This window comes from Macroventuria anomochaeta (assembly GCF_010093625.1).
Source record: "Macroventuria anomochaeta strain CBS 525.71 unplaced genomic scaffold BU25scaffold_50, whole genome shotgun sequence".
NCBI classification, from domain to species: Eukaryota; Fungi; Ascomycota; class Dothideomycetes; order Pleosporales; family Didymellaceae; genus Macroventuria; species Macroventuria anomochaeta.
Genome location: NW_022985411.1, coordinates 131,420 through 149,331, shown reverse-complemented (window position 1 = coordinate 149,331; position 17,912 = coordinate 131,420). Strand labels below are relative to the sequence as shown.

Below are 17,912 nucleotides of genomic sequence, written 5' to 3'. Positions count from 1 at the left end.
TCTGCTCCTTCTGTTTGGTCTGCTCCTTCTGTTTGCTCTGCTCCTTCTGTTTGCTCTGCTCCTTCTGTTTGCTCTGTCCATGCTCCTTCATCGGATGGATTGCAGCAGGCATGGTCATAGCATGCGCAATCCTGACTGCACGGATAGCTGCTATATCGTCGAGATTCATATTGTACGAATATTCTTGCATGTGACTTTGTTCGGAATCGTAGTATGTTGTGAATTAGGTGAAATGTGTGAGCTGCGAGTCAGACGAAATAAATGCTCGTGGACCCTTCGTATGTATGACTGTGCTGACTTCGAACCATGGTTGAAAAGAAAGGGTGTAAGGAGAACGACCAACCGAGAACGACGCAATTCGTAACCAGACTCGCTCGGTGTACCTGCGAAAGCGGAACTCCACCTGTTGGAGAAGAGTGTACCCGCTGCTGTTCACAAACCCCATCTAACCAAACGCTGCGCAATTCTAATGCTTCGAGGCTCGGCTATGCAGCCGCCATCTGCTCCATCCTTCATGCAATCCTCTTCTTCTCACTCGCCCTTGTCTCCTTCATCTCCTCCAGCATCACGCGATTGAACTGCTCCCACCCATCCAGATAAACATGATGCCCCGCCTTATTGATAATAACCACCTTCGCCTTCGCCTGATCCCTCTCCCTCTCTTCTCGACTCTTCCCTTTCAACACTCTCTCTCGCTCCTCTTTGATCTTCTGCTCCGCGGCATACCCGCCGGCGACGTCCATCCAGTCGTTCTCGCCGTACATGAAGATGATTGGAAATCCCGATTCTCTTGTTCTCTGCGCGGATGGGGGTTGGGCTTGTGATGCTGGTGAGGAAGAGGGGGATTGTGGAGGCGTGTCGCCGTCAACGCTGGGCGTGGCGTGTGGACCGATCCACTGGCGCCCAACGCCCTGAATACGGCGGATCAAAGGCGAGCGTGCAAACGCGCCGGGCGCGAGGAGGTACCCAAGCGCATACTCGCTGCTCCCTCTTTGGCGGAAGAGCGCATAACTGTAGTCGTGCAGCGCTTGTGCCTCGTCTTCCGGCAGGTGTGAGAATCGCCGACTCGTCCAGCCCGACACGAGACGCGGACCCAGCGGACCGCTCCAGCGCACCAACGAGAACGGGGAGAGCATGTTGGCTTCCCACAGGTATGTGAGCCAGCCTGGCATGCGGCGGCGCGGGGGCTGGTTGGGTTTTTCGGCGTTCTTCTTCGCTTGGTTGAGGAAGTTGTTGTTGTCTGCTGTGGAGGGCTGGACGCCGTTGCGAGTGCTCGAGGCGTCTTGGGTGAACTCGTTGACCATTCTGGAATCATTCGGATCGGGCATCTCCTCGTTCACTGCGTACGGGTCCTCGGGTATTCCGACGGGACTCGCGAGGATCAGCTTGTTCAGGTGGCCTGGGTATTTGAGCGCGTAGGCGACAGCGAGGTAGCCGCCTAGACTGTGGCCGAGCAGGGTGAAGCGCTCGAGGCCGCGCTTGATGCGCCACTCTTCGAGGGCGTCAATGAAGAAGGATTCTGCTTCTGCGATCTTGCCGTCTTTGTCTTTGGCGTGGATCTTGAAGGTTGAGCGGCTGCTGCGGCCCATACCAAGCAGGTCCAAAGCGTACACTTTCCAGCCTTCAGCCCGCGAGAGGGCCTCGAAGTTGCGGTAGAAGAAGCCCAGCCCTGCGCCGTAGCCGTGCAGCATGACGAGATTCTCCTCGACGTCCTCGCCAAGTCGCTCAACGCTGAACTCGTTCAGGGCGCGCCCCTTGCCGCTCAGCTCGACCATCTGTGAGTTCCATCGCCGCGGGCCGTACGGGTCAGTAAGTGTGTCGGTCGTGGTGTGGTCCTCGGGCTTCTTGGGCGGCGCCGCTGCGAGGTCTGCTGACGAGGGAAACGTCGAGGCTGGCGCTGAGCCGGTCTGTGTATGTGTAGGCGGGCTCTGCAGGTAGGGAATGAAGGAGAGGACGCGGTGCTCGGTCGCCATGGGGGAGAGGCCAGCCCACTGCGCACACGTTAGCAGCGCTCAATGTACTCGCGGGACATTGCGACTCACCCATTGCGAGAACCCCTCCGACGCGCTCAGCGGGAACCACTTCGCGATCCTACCCGGAACCTGGCCATCAGGTCTCTGCGACGCCAGCGGGCTCTGCTGTGTCTTCGTCCTAATCTCCCCGCTCGCACCATCGTCCTGCGCAGCCATAGTACTGTTGCTCTTCTCTCCAATCTTGATCGGCGTCGAAAGACTCAGGCTGATACAACTCGCGCCTCCAAATCCGACTGTCTTTTGTAATGCGCCTCGGGCGGCGGGTCGTGATCGCAGATAAAGCCTCAGCATACGAAGCCGGGCGGAAAACGGGTGTGAGTAGGAAATGGTGGCGGGAATATCCAGCAAACACCTCAGGACGCGTCCCCAAGGCGCTGCTGCGACACTTTTGTACGTGCTGACGTAGTGATTGCGGACGAGCGAGCGGCAAATCACTCTGTTGCGGCACCGGCCTTAGGCTTTAAGAGATCGGACAAGTTTTCTCGCCGCTTCGCTGTTGTTCTCGATATGGTTGCCTAATTTTTGCTGAACACTTGTCTTGAAGATGTGCCCGCGGGTCCCGGTGGTTGAAGAGTAAACATAGAAGCTGTACTGTATTGAGGGGTATGGGTCGTATCAAAGGTACTTGAGACGCCGACGCATTGAGGGCACCTGTTCTACTAAGCCGCATCGGCGCCATACTTTCCCTCAATTTCCCTCAACATCGTTCATGTGACATCAATTGGTTCCTCAGCGGTTGTTTAGCAACGCGAGTCGGATGCAAAGTCCCACATTGCTAGGGAACTGCAGGTGCGGTGAGAGTACTGGTAGCGCCTCAGATCGCGGCGTTTTTGGTGTGGTGGAATCAGCGCTGCTGATTGGACAGAGCGGTGAGTGAGCGGACTGCCGAATTTGGGACGGCAGTCTTCTTGGAGAGGTGCTGCAAGTATTACCAATGAGTAAGGAGAGGAATTTGTAGTTGATGTATCGAATCATTCGGCGTGTTCCTTGCAGTATGCTTGTATACTTCATCGAACATATGTGATATCTACTCAACAGAGAAGCCGTCCACAATCGTTGGAGTGTAAAGAATCGCTCGACTGGCGTTAAACAATGGCTGCATAGCAGTAGAGCAGGGGAGCCAATGGCCGGTATCTCATAGACTGCGCATCAGGTACGTTTTGGAGTTCAAGACTTCAGCCTTTCAGTCGCGCGAAAAGACGACACCACTGGTAGTAAGTACACAAATGTGTAAGGCAAAGCAACCGATTATAGTCGTTACTCATGGACTCATTGCATGTGTACATCAAAGCTAATGCGCCGCATCGATTTCTGGGACTGCATCGAGCAGCGTCTGCGCCATATTTGGATCTGCGCCACATGAAACCCCAGACGCTGCACGCCTCCACAGAAGTCGCACACGTGGCGATCATACATGTCCAAGCCTCCAATTCTCATGTGCTAATTTCGCCGCTCTCTAATCAACACCCAAATCGTCCAAGTCGCAGATAGTGGCGACGATGCTCAATATCTTCATTGCCGCAAACGGCAACCTGAAGATTTGGATCTGGGTGCCAGAAGCGTGCTCGAAGCGAGACTGGGGCAGGGGTCGAATCCCAATGCAGCGGAGGCGAGATCTTCAGGGACGCATTCCTGTCCACTGCGGGGTGCCAAATGCACCCATGCTCCCGGAGGCGGCCAACTTCAACACCAACACTATTATCGTGGACAAAGAAGTTTGCTCTTGGCGATCCTGCCGGAGTCGGCAAGTTTGTATGTCAATTTGCTAGGTGCAGATGTTTTGGCTCAGGTGTGTGCTGTGCTGCGTGCAGATGATCGAATTTGTCGATGTCTCCAGGAAGCTGTCTGCATCCTCGAGGTGAAGTGATGTGCAGGATTCTTGTTGGTTCTGTGTTGGAGTTCTTTCTGCCTGCACAAACGATGGTGGAAGCGAGGTGTGTACAGTTCCCCTCGGTGTTCTCGGCATACGCTGTGCACGTTAAACGGCGTCGATGAGGCAAGTTGCAGCTGTAGGAGGCCAGCACGTCCAGGAGGCGTCAAATTGTCATAAAGGAGATGGATCATACGAGCACTTCAGTGCCGTAAGGACCCTCAAGGCTGTGCTCACACCATTTGCTTCGGCTCCTGGACGACAGGAATGGTGCTGTTGCTGCTCCACTGGCTCTGCATGCTCTCCCTGGGGTGGTGCTTCTTCAGTGTTTCCCTGTCTCTTGGTCGTTCGGTGGACGATCCGCTCTCAGACCTCCAGGCGGAGACTGGCCTCTGGGGAAGAGTGTAGTTGGTCTTCTCGTTCAAGGTCGCTTCGTTGGACATAGGGCTCTCGAGCACCTCAGGCTCTGTAGCAGCTCTCTTGCGGCGCATGCAGCAGCAGTTGCGCCCGTTGCCGTAGAAGAACAGAAGCCATACGCAGACCCAGATAAGTGCGATGACAGGAATTACTCCGACAACGATGAGTACGGCGATGGCAGTTCCAGAAATGCCTCCAGAAGATGAGCCCTCCAGGAAGCGAGGTGCAAGATGGGCGATAGGAGGCATGGTTGATGTAGAAGTTAGATTGTGTTGATTGCAAACGGAGTAGCGACGGCGATATGATATTGAATATCCGGCGGCTGCAACGGTCTTGAAGTGGATATAGTAGTGACAGGTGAAACACAAGCGACTGAAGGATTCGTTGAAAGCGGGTCTTGGAATAGCAAATCCGAGAACAAAGGCGGTCTGTGAATTTCACGAGAGCATGGATGCGGACCGTAAGTGAAGCGCGCAGTGGGCTTTGTATCCGGTGCGTCCGCTTTGGGACGTCATGAGAGGGTCAAAAGCAAGTGACGCACAAGTCCACCGAGACATCTTGGAAGCCGCCAGCGCTTGGGAGTAGCGGGCTTTGTAAGACCCTTGGACCCGCACCTATCGCATTAATCATGCGTTGCTTTTGCAGACATTGCGTCGTTGCCGCTGTGCTGCAAATCGTGAGCCTGAGGCTGTATGTGTTACAAAATGTTGGCACAGCCTCTCTAAAGGACACAAATAGTTGAGGCTGCTCACCGTGCGTTCTTCGACGCTGGTTCTCACATGCGCGGAAGAGTCGGTCTGGTGAGCGCAGAATTACGCAAATAGACTCAGATCCAAGACCCTACAAGCGCGTGGTCGAAGCCGTCAACCCGAAAGTCTGGAGAATTGCAAGGGCGATTGGACTCCATGTCATCATCTGGTTGTGGTCTAGAAGAATGAAGTTAGCCCAGAGCGGTTAGTTGCCGTGCCGGCGTGCCGCAGGTGAAGTCATTTTGCTCGTGCGCTTTGAACCCTTCTGGAGGCGGTGTCGATGCCTTTCAAGAACACCAGCATCCTATGTGTGCGAATGCGAGAAGGTGTGCCTTCAACGCGTTCTGGAGCATCGTGAAAGGAGACAGCTAACGACGCTGAAGCTCTCGGCGAAGTTACTTCAGTTGTCTGGAGATAATCGCCAGAGACATCGATGATCTCCATAAGCGATCTCGAAGAGCCCAAGCGCGCCACGAGCACGCAGCACCTCGATTTTCCTTGTAGCGGGGGGTTGCTTACCTCCATGCTTGGCTATGAGCTTCTCGATGCGCGCAACAGCGGTTTCCCAGATTTCCTGTCTGCCAGCCTCGCCCAGATCGACCGCTTCGTACTTCGGCGTTGGCGCACTCCAGGCATCGTCATCCGCACTTGGTTCAGTCGCAGCTTTGAGTGTTGACTTGAACAGCTCTTCGGTCTGGTTCCATGGCATCGTACCGTCGTCTTCAGCATGTACGAAGACTAGTCGCATGTTGGAGTATTTGCCTGTCGTTCACGTCGTTAGTTGCGATCCGTCATTCGATAGTCATTTGATGCGCAACAGCGTGTTTGACCGTATTCGCAGCTTCCAACGGCTCTCCACCAACTTACGAGTAAGTGCAGCTAAGCGAACGTCAGTCCGCCATGTGTCCTGCATCTTGCGACTGAACCAGTTTTGGACAGCTGGGATCATCTTGACAGGAGCGAGCACCGGTATGACGCCACCAATGGAATAAGAGGCAAACGCACTGCCTGCGTTCGTGAAGGCAGCACACAAGATGATGCCTGCAAATTGGACACCCATTTCAGCATACTGCACTGCCACAGCCGTTGCAACTGCTGTCCCTAATGAATGGCCAAGAAGAACGATGCGATTTGGTGGAATCTTTGCGACGTTCAACGCCCAGTCGACGACAGCTTCTGCATCGTTCCTGAGACCAGCTTCTGAGGGCACTCCACTAGACTTTCCAAAGCCACGATAGTCGAACGCCAGTACGAAGACCTTCTCGCACGCACCAGAGGCGTAGGATCTGTACTCTTCAGTACGTCTCTGCTGCCCAAGCGTTGCCGCATTGCCGTGAAAGTAGATCAGCAGCCGCGCTTCCGGGTCGTCTCGCAATAACCGGAACGTAAGTTTCTCGGTGACATCTTGGATACCAGACTGCCCTTGTATGAAGTCTTTCAGATGTCTTGCATATACACCCAGTGGTGCAACGAGCCACGTGAAGAGTCTGTGACCATCTTTGGTTGCGATGCGGAAAGGCGCGACCTGGTTCTCTGCAGCATTTAGCCTGATGATCCGTCGTTAATGCCTTTGAACGCACTCAGAAACCCTGCTCTTTCAGGCTCCTCGAGCCATTTGCCAGGAAACATTGTGACCCAATGCAGGTACAGCATCTCTGGGTCTCTTTTAGCTGTTGCACGTGACGGGCACCTGCAGGTGCAGCTGCTCCGCTCACTCACGCTTCTGTACCCATGGCAAGCAACACAAAAGGGTGGCAGGCAGCCATATACAGCTGATGAATGAAATTGTAACGGCAATGCCGCCGCCGATACCCATGTCGATGGTTGTAGTGTTGCAGCGAAAGAAAGCGAAGTTAGAGGCGATTGCTCCTTGGGCAAGGCTGCCGGTGTGCTTGGCTCCCGGTCGCCGAAGCTCTTTCCGCCGCCTATCTTTCTTCGTCATCACTTCGCACGATGCACAATCCTGCAGCACCCCTCTCACTCTGTACCTGCTCGACGGTCAACAAACATGCATGAAAACGGCAACATAGCTTAAAGTGATGTCAAGCAGCATCTTGAACGACCGCTAAATCTTGACAGAGAGGTTCGACAAGACGAAGATATGCACGACTACACATGTCTCTAGGACTCAAAAATCTTCGACAGTGAGTTGCTTGTCCTCAAAGTCTCCGAACTTGTCAACTTGGACCTTATTGTACGCCAATAGGCTTGCCGTGTAAGCCAAAACGGGTACTTGTACGAGAAAGCGGAGCTGACTGGGCGCCTTCCCGCAACAACAGCTCCTCGGCAAGTGCAAGTGACACCAAAGTATACTTGGAAGTAAGCGAGATTGCTGCCTGTTTCTGCATCTATTACCCACATGAGATCAGTTTTGAACATCTGTCATCAACAACATTTTCGTCGAAAACCTTCCATTGCGGCTTTGTCCAGTACCAAATTCGGCTTCAATTCCCACCGATTCACGATCGCGCAGCTAAATCAATTCGCCTGTACAAATGCAACTGCTCGACCTGCCAAAAGATGGGTTTCTTCCACTGCCGACCCATCTCGCCTGAGGAAGACTTCATTCTCATCTCGCCCACCAACCTGGGGGAGCTGGGTGACTACCGCGCGTTTTCTAAGACGAATGGCTGGTACTTCTGCAAGAAGTGCGGCGTCCGTGTCTTCGGAGTAGCTGGGAAGTGGGAGCAGACGGACATTGATGTCGAACAGTGGGCGGGTTCAAAAGACACTGGAGAGGGAAAACAGCAACCGGTTTTGAAGACAAAGAGCACCACTAGAACGAGGAACGTGAACGGAGAAGAGATTACGGAAACGTATCATTACGTCAGCGTGAACGCGGTGACGCTTGAGCCTAGCGAGGACATTGATCTGAGGATGTGGTATGAGAAAGGATGGGTTTTGTACATGGATTGTAGGGATCGCAAAGGTCAGCCTCGTCCAGCGAAGCCGTATGAAGGGGGCATGTACTGAGAAAGATGTATGACATGAACGAAGATAACTTTGCGTAGTAGGGTCACAGAGTGCTAACCACTCGACAGAGTACGATTACCGCATATCACACGTTACAGATCAGCAGTCTCACAAGGTTGCAGTCGAATCAAATCGCATCATTCTCAATCAAAGGATTTATTTGTCTCTACGCTAAAGTGTTGCTTGAACCGCGACTGAGCGATTTGCCGAGGCGCAGGCATCCGTTGCTTGTCCGCTTCCTCCTTCTTTGCTTCCCGCTCCACAATCAGGTCATTGACCTTGCCCAGAGCCCGATGTTGGACAGACTCTCGGTTCGTTGAATCCGAGGCTCTATTGCACTGGGGGGCAAAGGCCTGTTCTTGTGCCTCCTGCAATGAGCGCTTGGCTTCTGCTTCGCGCGGCGCAATCACATCGCGAAGGTGTGCGCTACATGTCTTCGGATTGACCAAGGTTACATCCGGATCTTTGTACACAAGAGCGATTGCCTCAACTGCAGCAGTAAGATGAGTTGGCGCCGGTTCCTGCAATTTAGCATCAGCCTGGAAATACTCTTTGGCCTCCTCTTTCTCATAGTCAGAAGCTTTTTCATTATCTCCAGTATCCTCAGACCACAAGCTATCCGCACGCCCCTCCAAACACACCAAGCTCTGAACACGGTCCTTATACATCTTGACCTGCAAATCCATACCGCCTCTCTCTAGATCCCAAGCGCGCATGCGCTCTTGGACCATAGATGGCATGATGGGTTTCAAGTCGCCGCACTTCCACTTCTTCAGCTCGTCTTCGTAGCGAGGACAGTTGGGACATTTGCTGCAGAAGTGGAGAAAGATAAAGTAGGAAAGTGCGACGAGCAGGATGAGGCTGAAGATAATAACAGCCAAGAGGGTCACAACTGCCACCGTGGAGGTCGCATCTTTGCCATTTGCTCGGGCAGAGTCAAAGTTCGTTGGTAGGGGTGGGATGGCGGCTGATGTTAGGAGTGAGGCCGGAGAGTCCGTTGCCGTCACCGTCGCGGTTGCGGTCATCGTAGCGGTGACCGCTAGTGAATCCAGAGTTGTGGCGATGCGGGGGGAAGGTAGAATGTCAGTGCGGAAGAGCCGAACGGTGACGATTGATGGTTCGATCAAGGTTTGGACAACGCGAGACGTCATGTTTTGTTCTTGCCAAAAGAATCGAAACGTGAACTCGAGTTGTTCAGACCCAAGCTTTGGTTTCGACTGCAGACAAGATGGAAAGTTCGGTGACTTGACAATATACTTGAAGAGCATGCGGTGAAAGTTCTGATGTACGCATTGTAGGAAATCTCGCCGTGCTTGTGTGTATTCAATCGGAGTCCACAATGGTGCCAGACATTGCCATTCCTACAGTGCAAGATTGCTCATGGGCAACGATGGTTGCCGCCGACCCTATCCGAGTTTGCAGCTTGCTCACCACCTTTCACCCACAATGCCCGAGATTCGGTTCGAACCTAGTGCACTCTAGGGTTCCCAGTCTTGCGATGAATACTTCCTGATCTAACCTTGTATCAACCTATACCACTCCGCTGAGCACCCCAACCGCACAAACCCACCACAATGCCACCAAACTTATCAGTACCCCCAACCCCAGCACTGCTCACTGACCAATTCGGTCTATTTGCGTTAAAATGAACAGCCTACATCCATCCCAATAACACAGCGTCTGATACGCACAAGAACCACGAGTTAATTACTGGTGTCTTCCTAGGTATTATCGCCTTCCCCTTTCTTGCGTACGCTGCCTGGAAGGCGATATATATGGTATACTGCTGCATTGCATGGTGAAATCGTTTAAGCGTCATACGACTGTTGGTATCGCTTAGCTCACCCATTGATGTCCTTTATAAATCGCAGACGGCTCGATGTGTCCTCTTCATAGCTGTTATTCTCGCCCCACTCGGCCAGTAGAAGGAACCCAAGCCTGTTAGAGTCCAGCGGTGTTGGGTCGCGGCTGGCTTCAGCTGCACCTCCACTTGTCGTTCGGCTCGTGGCAGTCTTCTGCGAGACGCATGGGCTTCCCAGCACTACCCTGTCGCATTCGTTTATCACTTGTGCATCTTCAAAGGTATCCCATCGCTGGGTCAAGCCAAACGGAGTGTCTGGTTTGCGGGAGGAGGGCCTAAGGGACTTACTCGTGCCGGTCAGATATCTGCGTTTCTTGGTCTCTTTGTTGGTAGGTTTCACATATCATCAGAAAACTAGACTACTGCTAGATTGAACTATTCTGTTGCTGCGCGCTTCTATGGACAGATATCGCGCGCTTCTCCAAAGTCAAAATTGACTGTACCTCCTCTAACGTGGGTTTCTGGTACCACATAACGACCTGATAGGGGCCCCTGAAACACAAGTCCACTGTATGAATTTGTAGCTTGGCCTTGGTTCTGTGACGTCTGGCTTAGAGGAAGAGTGGAACGCTCTTCGCTTGAAGATCCGTTGATCTCTTTCTGGAGCCGAGCAAACGCCTTCCTCCGACCTTCTCCACATATGAGCGGCATGTGCACGTCAAAGATACCCAGTAGTGAGTATGCTGCGTCTTCTTCGCGTTTTGTCTGGCATTGCCCCACCCACGACAAGCGCTCAGCAACGCTCAGCCAATCTAGCGGGCATCCTTGGAGAGCCTCAACACTGATCTCGGTGATGCTATGGAGCTCTTGCAACAGCGAGTATTTGTTACCAAGTCGCCGGCCTTCAACCGAAAAGAACTTGACTGATACCGGGGTCACTAGTTCTTGGAGCGTCCAGCCTCGTGTGAACCATCTACTTTGCTGAAACGCAAGCTTCCAGTATTCTTGGGCAGGCGTGCCGCTGGTGAGGCTGCCGGTCGAAACGTCGGATAGATACACGTAGCATCGAGCAGCGTAGCGGTACCAAGCAAACATGGAACCCGTCGCATCCGGAGTGCCGAAGGGTTTCCTTAAACGCACAGATGAGTGGTCCTATCGCATGCCCTTCGCCATCCAATGGATCCGGTCAGTACTTATCTTCATTGGTGTCTACCTCGCCCCAGAATGTCCTTGGTAGCTTATGAGACAGGGTCGCGATCAAGAAGCTGTGAAAGTTCTGGAGTGAATTACAGGAACCTCGGACCTATCGTTCGATTCCAAGGAGACAGTAGCCATGATGGTACACACCAACGAGCTTGAGAGGGAAATGCAGGCCGGAACCTCATATCTCGATTGCTTCAAAGGCGTTAATCTGTGTCGTAAAGAAGTCGTATGCTTGACCTGGGCGGCACAAAATCTCTGTGGAGCAGGCTTGATGGGTACTCGACATATTTCTACCAGCAAGCCGGCCTCCCGGAAACAAGCTTCCCGTATCATTAAGACGCAAGTGTATGACTACTGCGAGAAGCAAAGACCAAATGCGGTCGAGAAAGACTGCGACAAGTGTCTCGAAGCTGGTATTGTCTGCACGTACGATGTAGTTCCTCTTCGCAAGAGACGCAGTGGAAGGTTCTATTCACGCTTTGGGTTACATCCGCCGAAAGAGCCAACACTTTAACCACACAGACTGAAGAACAGATCAGCTCTACTCCCGGCGTACAGCCATACTTTACCAGTTCTCTCGGCCTGTTCAACCAGGCACTTCTTGCGACCATCGGGGCAGAACAATCGCGTCACCTTAGGAAGATATGGGTTACGACATATCCGATCACTGTTCCATCGATACACGCTACGGTACCATGCATGATATTGACAATCTGCTCGCTGGCTTGCGTCAAGGGAATATGAAGCTTGTCATGGATCTTGTGGTGAACCACACGTATGATCAGATAAAGGCAACCCTTTGGTTTTCATTTCAGGACATGCTCACATTGACGCCTCTAGCGTGCCTGGTTCAAAGAATCCAGGTCGTCGCTAGACAACGACAAACGCGACTGGTATATCTGGCGGAAGCCACGGTATGACGTTACAGGGTCCAGGCAACCGCCAAACAATTGGGCTTCCATATTTGGAGGTATGCATAGAAATTTGGCCATGGACGTGTCATCATACTGACGTTGTCTCTGAGCAGGTATCGCGGGGTCTTCCGACGAAGGCACAGGTGAATAATACTTCCATATTTTCTGCCCAGAGCAGCCGGTCCTCAAATAGGAGAACCCCGCAGTTGTTCAAGAAGTCGAGAAAGTCATGAGGTTCTGGCTCGGCAAAGGGGTCGTTGGCTTCCGAATGAATGTGATCAATCTGATCAGCACAGTCCTTGGGCTTCCAGATGCTCCTGTCACAGTCCAAGGACAGCGGTGTCAGCCAGCGTATATGCACTATGCTTGCGGCCCATGGCTTAACGAATACCTCCGCCGCTTGCGAACGATACTTGACGAGTACAATGCGTTCGCGATCGGTGAAATGCCTTGGGCGAAGAACGAAGAGCAAGTTCTGAATGCTGTCCAGGCGGAGAGGAAAGAACTGAACATGATATTTCAGTTCGATATGTAAGCTTCATACAAGCCCAACAATTGTTCTTCGCTAATGAGCGGTGTTCATTGTTGATATGGACATTAGCCCAAGTGGTCAATTCGATCGACAGGATTGGGGTCTTACAGCTCTCAAGAATATCGTGAAGAAGTGGCAGACCACCATGTTCCAGAACAGCAGATAGATGATCTATTCTTGGAAAACCACGATCAGGCCCGCTTGGTATCCCGCTTCGCTTCAAACGAGCCGCAACATAGAGCTTACCCCGCGAAAATGCTGGCGACGTTCGTTGCGCTACAGTCTGGCACTCTCTTCACATACCAAGGCCAAGAACTCGGGTTTGCGAATGTACCAAAGGAGTGGTGTATTGAAGAATACAGAGACATCGAGACTCAAAATATGTGAAAAGCCGCGATCGAGGAGTTGCGAACAGATGAGGAGAAGAAGCTCGAGTTCATAAGCCAGATATAACTCAAGGCTCGCCACAATGCCCATACACCCGTACAATGAGCCTCCGACACGCATGCGGGTTTCTCAACAACTACACCATGGAAGCGAGTGAACGAAGACTACCCAATCTCGAACGCACAAGCGCAGACTACAAATTCGGAAAGCATCTTCAGTTATTGGCGGGGTCTTTTGAAGTTAAGGAAACTGAAGCCCCATGTATTCGTGTATGGGAACTTTGAGTCCCTTGGCCGCAGCTATCCGGACGTCTTCTGCTATCGACGAGCCCGTGGCCAGACACGGGCAGTTGTCGTGCTCAACTTTTCTGAAAAACATATGGAATGGATTATACCCGAGCCGCTGGTATCTCTATGGACACGCCAAGCGCCGTTGGTGCATAGCTATATGGATGTGACCCGAGCGACTCACGGTAGACTAAGTCTACGTCCCTTCAAAGCCCTCGTTTGGCTTGGAGAGAAGCTCAAGACGCACTTGTAGCGATAAAGGACCAGGACTCGTGTGAATGAGGAATTTGGCAGCGAGCTAAGCATCGAACATAGCTTTAATTGCTTCTGGAAATGCAACAACGCTCACAGTCTGCTGAAGACGTTCAGGGTGCTACAATAGCCCAGAGATGTACGAAGAACTGGGATTGAGTTGGTAGTAAAAATCCTTGCGCTGCTCCAGCCGTGATAGATGGGTTGTCCAACGCTAAATTTCTCAACCTGCACCAGACTGAGCATTCGTTAGGTACTTCGTGTCCTGGAAGATTGGGGTCATTGCTTCGCAAGTCGTGTTGGAATCGAAAGTGGGGTGGTCTAACGCGAAATATCCATACCACGTCATACCTTGAGCATCACCACGATTTTCATCGAGGACGTGAAATCGTTTGTCTGCACAAAATCAGATCCTCACCTTTGATCTCTCACCTCAACAATGGTATCTTCATCCAACGGCAACGATGGTCCCTTCCCATGGCACCTTGGTGTTTATGATGCCCACTGTCACCCAACAGACATCATGTCCAACGTCTCCAAGATCCAAAACATGAAAGCGCGCTGCCTCACCGTCATGGCAACGCGAGGCGAAGATCAAGACCTTGTTATCAAAACAGCAGCCCAGTACGGCATCAAATCCGGGAGCCCAGACGATTGGCCAAGGGAGGAGTGTATAGTTCCGTGCTTTGGGTGGCATCCGTGGTTCTCGCATCAGATGTACATCTCAGACGACGACGTACCAAAGGACGGCGAGCCGCAAACTCTCACCGGTAATGCGAAGGTAAAGCACTACCAGAAAGTCCTGCAACCCTCAAGAACAGAGCCAAGCGAGGAGGATCTCCGCATCTTCAACGCTCTGCCGGACCCAACACCTTTTTCAGTCTTCTTGTCCCAGACACGGAAACATCTCGAAGAACATCCCTATGCGCTGCTTGGAGAAGTCGGTCTAGATCGCAGTTTCCGCATCCCAGAAGCCTGGGTGCCTGATCTTTGGGCCACACGCAACTCCACCCTGACGCCTGGAGGGAGAGAAGGAAGGCGCTTGACGCCGTTCCGATGTCAACCTGCACACCAGAAGGAGATCTTGAAGAGGCAGTTGCAGCTAGCAGCAGAGCTGGGGCGAGCGGTTAGTGTGCACGGTGTACAAGCGCATGGATTGGTGTACGAGTCACTGCACGAACTATGGAAAGGCTACGAGAACGAAGTGCTTAGTAAGCGCGAGAAGAAGAAGCGCGGCAAAGACGACCCGAGTGTCGAAGCTGAGTACGACAAATCTGCAAAGGAAGGAAGTAGTGGGCCAAAACCATATCCACCAAGAATCTGTCTACACTCGTATTCCGGAAGTGCGAGCAATTTCAAGCAGTACCTCAATCCTGCGATTCCGATTTACGTTTTTGCGAGCTTCAGTACGGCGATTAATTTGGGGGATGCGCTGGACGAAGAGACGCCGGCAGAGTTTGAGGAGATGATCAATACGGTGCCGGATGAGATGCTCCTTGTTGAGAGTGATTTGCATACTGCGGGTGACGAGATGGATCGGAGGTTGGAGGATATCGTCAGGAGGATATGTAAGATCAAGCAGTGGGGCTTGGAAGAAGGGGTTGAGAGGTTAGGAAAGAACTGGAAAGCTTTCGTCTTCGGCGATCCATAACAGTGGCAATCGCACAGTATGTATGTCTATGAAGACGTATTTACGAGTTCAGATAATCCTTCAAAGGCGCAATAACCCACTGATCTCTCGCACTTCTCAAGTCATCCGCATACAAGTACAGCAACCCTCCAGCAATTAGCACAACACCCGGCAGCACAACCATCAACACCAAATACCTCACCATACTGAACCAAGTCTGCTCCAGCCCCGCCCGCATCGCCATATCCTCCTTGAATCTCGGATACTCGACATCTTTCGGCCTCTCCACTCCCAAAAACCCACACAACTCCCCCCACCCACTTCCCCCATCCACATCAATCTCCAACAACCTCTCGCTCCCCACGCTCTCCCTAACCCTCTCATTGTGAGCTTCATATGCGCGCCTTGTTTCGTACCCGCCGTACTGATTCCCATTATGCATGCCGAATAATGAGTGTAGGAGACGAATCAGCGGCGCCATGCGACTGACACCCAGGATCCTGCAGATCTCGAATAACCGCCATGTAAAGAGCACCCAGATACTTTCCTGCATGCTCTTCTCCCAGTCTTCATACCTCCTCGTCGTCAAGATCACTTTGGCGTCGGGATACGCTTCAATCAACTGCTGCGCAAACATGCATCCCGGCAGGTCCGCAACAGAGTCGTAGTCGGAGAGAATGTCGTTGATAGTCAAGGGTAGGCCAGAGGCGTATTGCGTGCTATTGACGGCTTCTTGCCACACGGGGATATTGCTGGGGTTTTCCATGAGGGAGCGCATAGTGTATGGGTTGTAGCCAAGCTGACGGAGAGCGCTGATCAATGAAGTAGTGCTGGTGCGTGGAAGGCCGAGGACTAGGACGCGCAGGGGGACTTTGCGGCCGGGTCCGGTCTTGGGGGTGGGCTCTTCTTCGGCCATTGTGTTGGAAGGCTTTGTTGATGGTTTTGGTAGATTTGGATGAGATGAAGATGCGGCTCAGTTGCGCTGCTTATAGTTCATGTGCATTAGGCTAATGTGTCGGAAGTCGGGGACGAAAATGGAAGACCGAGAGATGTTGGCAGTAGACTCGGCGGGGCTCGAGAAACAGCTTTTTCGAAGTAGAGTTGTGTGAACGTTCTTCGAATTACCGGCTGAGAAGGAACCAAGGGATATATGTCTGGAGTCGTGGGTGTAGAGACCACCTAGCCTCGACCGGGTAAATGCATGCAGATCGTCCAAAGCCGTTAGTTCAGGCCGGCCAAGCAGGCACATGTGAGAGCACCAGTCTCCATTGAGAATTTATAGTGACTTGATGTTGGTAGTGTGTTTGGATTCAAAAAGACTCTGTGAGCAGCTCAGTCGTCTACTTCGACACTTTCTTGGACGACTGATTCTTCAGCTCACTCTCCCAACTCTGTATAAAGCTACTAGTAAGCGAATACATCTCCGCAGTGTACGGAGACTCCGGATCCTCCATATGCTTGAGCTTGTATCCCTTGTTCGCAAATATTGTCGCTGGTTGCCAGTCCTCGATCCTCGCGTGACTGATAGCGGCAATTCGGTACGCTTTGGCATAGTAGTCAGCAAGACCCTCTTGCTCAACAAGTCCAGCAAGTTGTGAACTTGCTTGCGCGTTCTTGCGGGCTTGTCGTTTGGCTGACTTCGACTTGGGCACGTCGAGGGTCAACTGTGGCTCAAAGTCTATGAACGCTTTGCTGATCTCGACTCGTCGCTGGTTGCTGGCTTGTTTGATAGCTTGCTCTGCTGCGCATGCTTCGCAGGTGCATTTGAAGCCATAGCGGTCAAGGCGTTTCTGTCGCTCCTCATGGGACGAGAGAAGGCCGATATACGATACGAAGAACTCTTCCCCTTTCTTGATCTTTCTGTTGGCGTACACCACCCTCTTGTTCAATTTCTTGCTCCAGTAGTAGCTAGTGTTTGGTCGGCATGAGTGGTTGATCCTGGCAATTTTCGGGAATAGGCCGATCTGATCATCTGTGTTGTATGCGTTTGTTCTGAAGATGATACCGAGCTTGTCCGTTGTCGCCTCCTCTACCGCGGTCGCATGGTATGTAAGAGACATTACTTCTGCCTGCACATCCGGAGAGAGACCCTCAAACTCCTTCCGAACGAGCTCTATTACCTGAGCCATTGGATATCCGGTGCCTCTCACGTACTCCGGTGGATCGATTTTCAGTATTGGTGTTTCGCGCATGACGATGTCGCCAATGTCGAGGTCGTGAAGCGCAAAAACACCCAGACCTTTGCCATTGCTGGGTTCAACAATGTAGATGTCTGGAGGTCCTTGGCAAATGTAGTCGCTCGACTGCCACGATGGGATGCCAGATATGTATGGTACGGATGATTTAGGAAGCCTGCATGTGGCGTGCGCAAAGGCGCCCACTACGAACGACGAAAACATGAAGGACTGGTAGAAGAACATGACGCTAAGAATGAATAACTGGGGATGAAGAGACTAAGAGTTTTCCTTGAACCTGACGTGCGACTTCTTGTACACTCTTTCCAGCTCATACTTGCCAATGCGTGAAACGCGTTTCAATCTGTTCTTGTCGCAGCATCCCTTCGCGCGCCGCTTGCTGCCTCAGACACGCGGAGAAGCTGAACCTCAAACACCATACTTACGACTGAGATTACTTATGATCCCAATGTAGATGTACGTCGATGGGGATTGGTAATGATGTAAATAAGAAAGAGATGTCTTATCCTTATCGCACAGCGGAACAATGCCGCAAATGCCGAAGCCGTCATCGGAACTGCCGAAGTGCTCATAGTCCCGAAATCGCGTCCCGTACTACCAAACCCGCTCTCTCCAGCAGCCTTCCCCGCGTAACGGGTGGGGCAAGCTCACAGGGCGTGGGCAGCCATA

At 52.4% G+C, this 17,912-nt stretch overlaps 11 protein-coding genes across 11 annotated transcripts in view; 3 read left to right on the top strand and 8 right to left on the bottom strand.

Annotated features, from left to right (window-relative positions):
• BU25DRAFT_229535 (uncharacterized protein) overlaps positions 1 to 370 on the bottom strand; it is a 1,229-nt gene extending 859 nt beyond the window's left edge. The window contains exon 1 of the mRNA XM_033701402.1: positions 1 to 370. This exon is cut by the window's left edge and continues 1 nt beyond it. Coding sequence (XP_033556100.1) covers positions 1 to 190 — 190 coding nt within the window. The 5' untranslated portion in view covers positions 191 to 370.
• A 142-nt stretch (positions 371 to 512) lies between these two features.
• Positions 513 to 2,189, bottom strand: BU25DRAFT_426154 (alpha/beta-hydrolase; the record flags this gene model as incomplete). Its single annotated transcript, XM_033708403.1, has 2 exons — positions 513 to 1,991; positions 2,043 to 2,189. The coding sequence occupies 2 exons, from the start codon at positions 2,187 to 2,189 to the stop codon at positions 513 to 515; spliced, it is 1,626 nt and encodes a 541-aa protein (XP_033556099.1).
• A 1,780-nt stretch (positions 2,190 to 3,969) lies between these two features.
• BU25DRAFT_229431 (uncharacterized protein) lies at positions 3,970 to 4,857 on the bottom strand. The gene has a single exon (XM_033701400.1). It carries the CDS (start codon positions 4,566 to 4,568, stop codon positions 4,137 to 4,139), a length of 432 nt encoding a protein of 143 aa, XP_033556098.1. The 5' UTR covers positions 4,569 to 4,857; the 3' UTR covers positions 3,970 to 4,136.
• Positions 4,833 to 7,300, bottom strand: BU25DRAFT_229436 (alpha/beta-hydrolase). The gene is made up of 6 exons (XM_033701401.1): positions 6,789 to 7,300; positions 6,650 to 6,724; positions 5,937 to 6,602; positions 5,589 to 5,831; positions 5,073 to 5,246; positions 4,833 to 5,008 (listed from the first exon to the last, which is right to left on the bottom strand). Exons 1-5 carry the CDS (start codon positions 7,009 to 7,011, stop codon positions 5,161 to 5,163), a joined length of 1,293 nt encoding a protein of 430 aa, XP_033556097.1. The 5' UTR covers positions 7,012 to 7,300; the 3' UTR covers positions 4,833 to 5,008; positions 5,073 to 5,160.
• Positions 7,019 to 8,144, top strand: BU25DRAFT_229563 (uncharacterized protein). Its single transcript, XM_033701403.1, has 3 exons — positions 7,019 to 7,213; positions 7,349 to 8,049; positions 8,111 to 8,144. Exons 1-2 carry the CDS (start codon positions 7,185 to 7,187, stop codon positions 8,040 to 8,042), a joined length of 723 nt encoding a protein of 240 aa, XP_033556096.1. The 5' UTR covers positions 7,019 to 7,184; the 3' UTR covers positions 8,043 to 8,049; positions 8,111 to 8,144.
• Positions 8,145 to 8,185: 41 nt separating this feature from the next.
• On the bottom strand, positions 8,186 to 9,067 carry BU25DRAFT_463329 (uncharacterized protein; the record flags this gene model as incomplete). The annotated part of the gene is made up of 1 exon (XM_033710595.1): positions 8,186 to 9,067. One exon carries the CDS (start codon positions 9,065 to 9,067, stop codon positions 8,186 to 8,188), a length of 882 nt encoding a protein of 293 aa, XP_033556095.1.
• Positions 9,068 to 10,494: 1,427 nt separating this feature from the next.
• BU25DRAFT_326724 (uncharacterized protein) lies at positions 10,495 to 10,953 on the bottom strand (the record flags this gene model as incomplete). Its single annotated transcript, XM_033702299.1, has 1 exon — positions 10,495 to 10,953. A coding segment is annotated over one exon (459 nt), but the record flags the coding sequence as incomplete, so codon positions are not given.
• A 737-nt stretch (positions 10,954 to 11,690) lies between these two features.
• BU25DRAFT_435236 (glycoside hydrolase family 13 protein) lies at positions 11,691 to 13,577 on the top strand (the record flags this gene model as incomplete). Its single annotated transcript, XM_033708906.1, has 7 exons — positions 11,691 to 11,810; positions 11,887 to 12,042; positions 12,154 to 12,491; positions 12,562 to 12,616; positions 12,655 to 12,838; positions 12,986 to 13,284; positions 13,518 to 13,577. 7 exons carry the CDS (start codon positions 11,691 to 11,693, stop codon positions 13,575 to 13,577), a joined length of 1,212 nt encoding a protein of 403 aa, XP_033556093.1.
• Positions 13,578 to 13,857: 280 nt separating this feature from the next.
• Positions 13,858 to 15,069, top strand: BU25DRAFT_403653 (Metallo-dependent hydrolase; the record flags this gene model as incomplete). The annotated part of the gene is made up of 2 exons (XM_033705088.1): positions 13,858 to 14,094; positions 14,251 to 15,069. The coding sequence occupies 2 exons, from the start codon at positions 13,858 to 13,860 to the stop codon at positions 15,067 to 15,069; spliced, it is 1,056 nt and encodes a 351-aa protein (XP_033556092.1).
• Positions 15,070 to 15,109: 40 nt separating this feature from the next.
• On the bottom strand, positions 15,110 to 16,036 carry BU25DRAFT_495451 (uncharacterized protein; the record flags this gene model as incomplete). The annotated part of the gene is made up of 1 exon (XM_033711854.1): positions 15,110 to 16,036. Exon 1 carries the CDS (start codon positions 15,962 to 15,964, stop codon positions 15,110 to 15,112), a length of 855 nt encoding a protein of 284 aa, XP_033556091.1. The 5' UTR covers positions 15,965 to 16,036.
• Positions 16,037 to 16,386: 350 nt separating this feature from the next.
• BU25DRAFT_415738 (SET domain-containing protein) lies at positions 16,387 to 17,696 on the bottom strand (the record flags this gene model as incomplete). The annotated part of the gene is made up of 1 exon (XM_033707603.1): positions 16,387 to 17,696. Exon 1 carries the CDS (start codon positions 17,466 to 17,468, stop codon positions 16,389 to 16,391), a length of 1,080 nt encoding a protein of 359 aa, XP_033556090.1. The 5' UTR covers positions 17,469 to 17,696.
• Between the last annotated feature and the right edge of the window lie 216 nt (positions 17,697 to 17,912).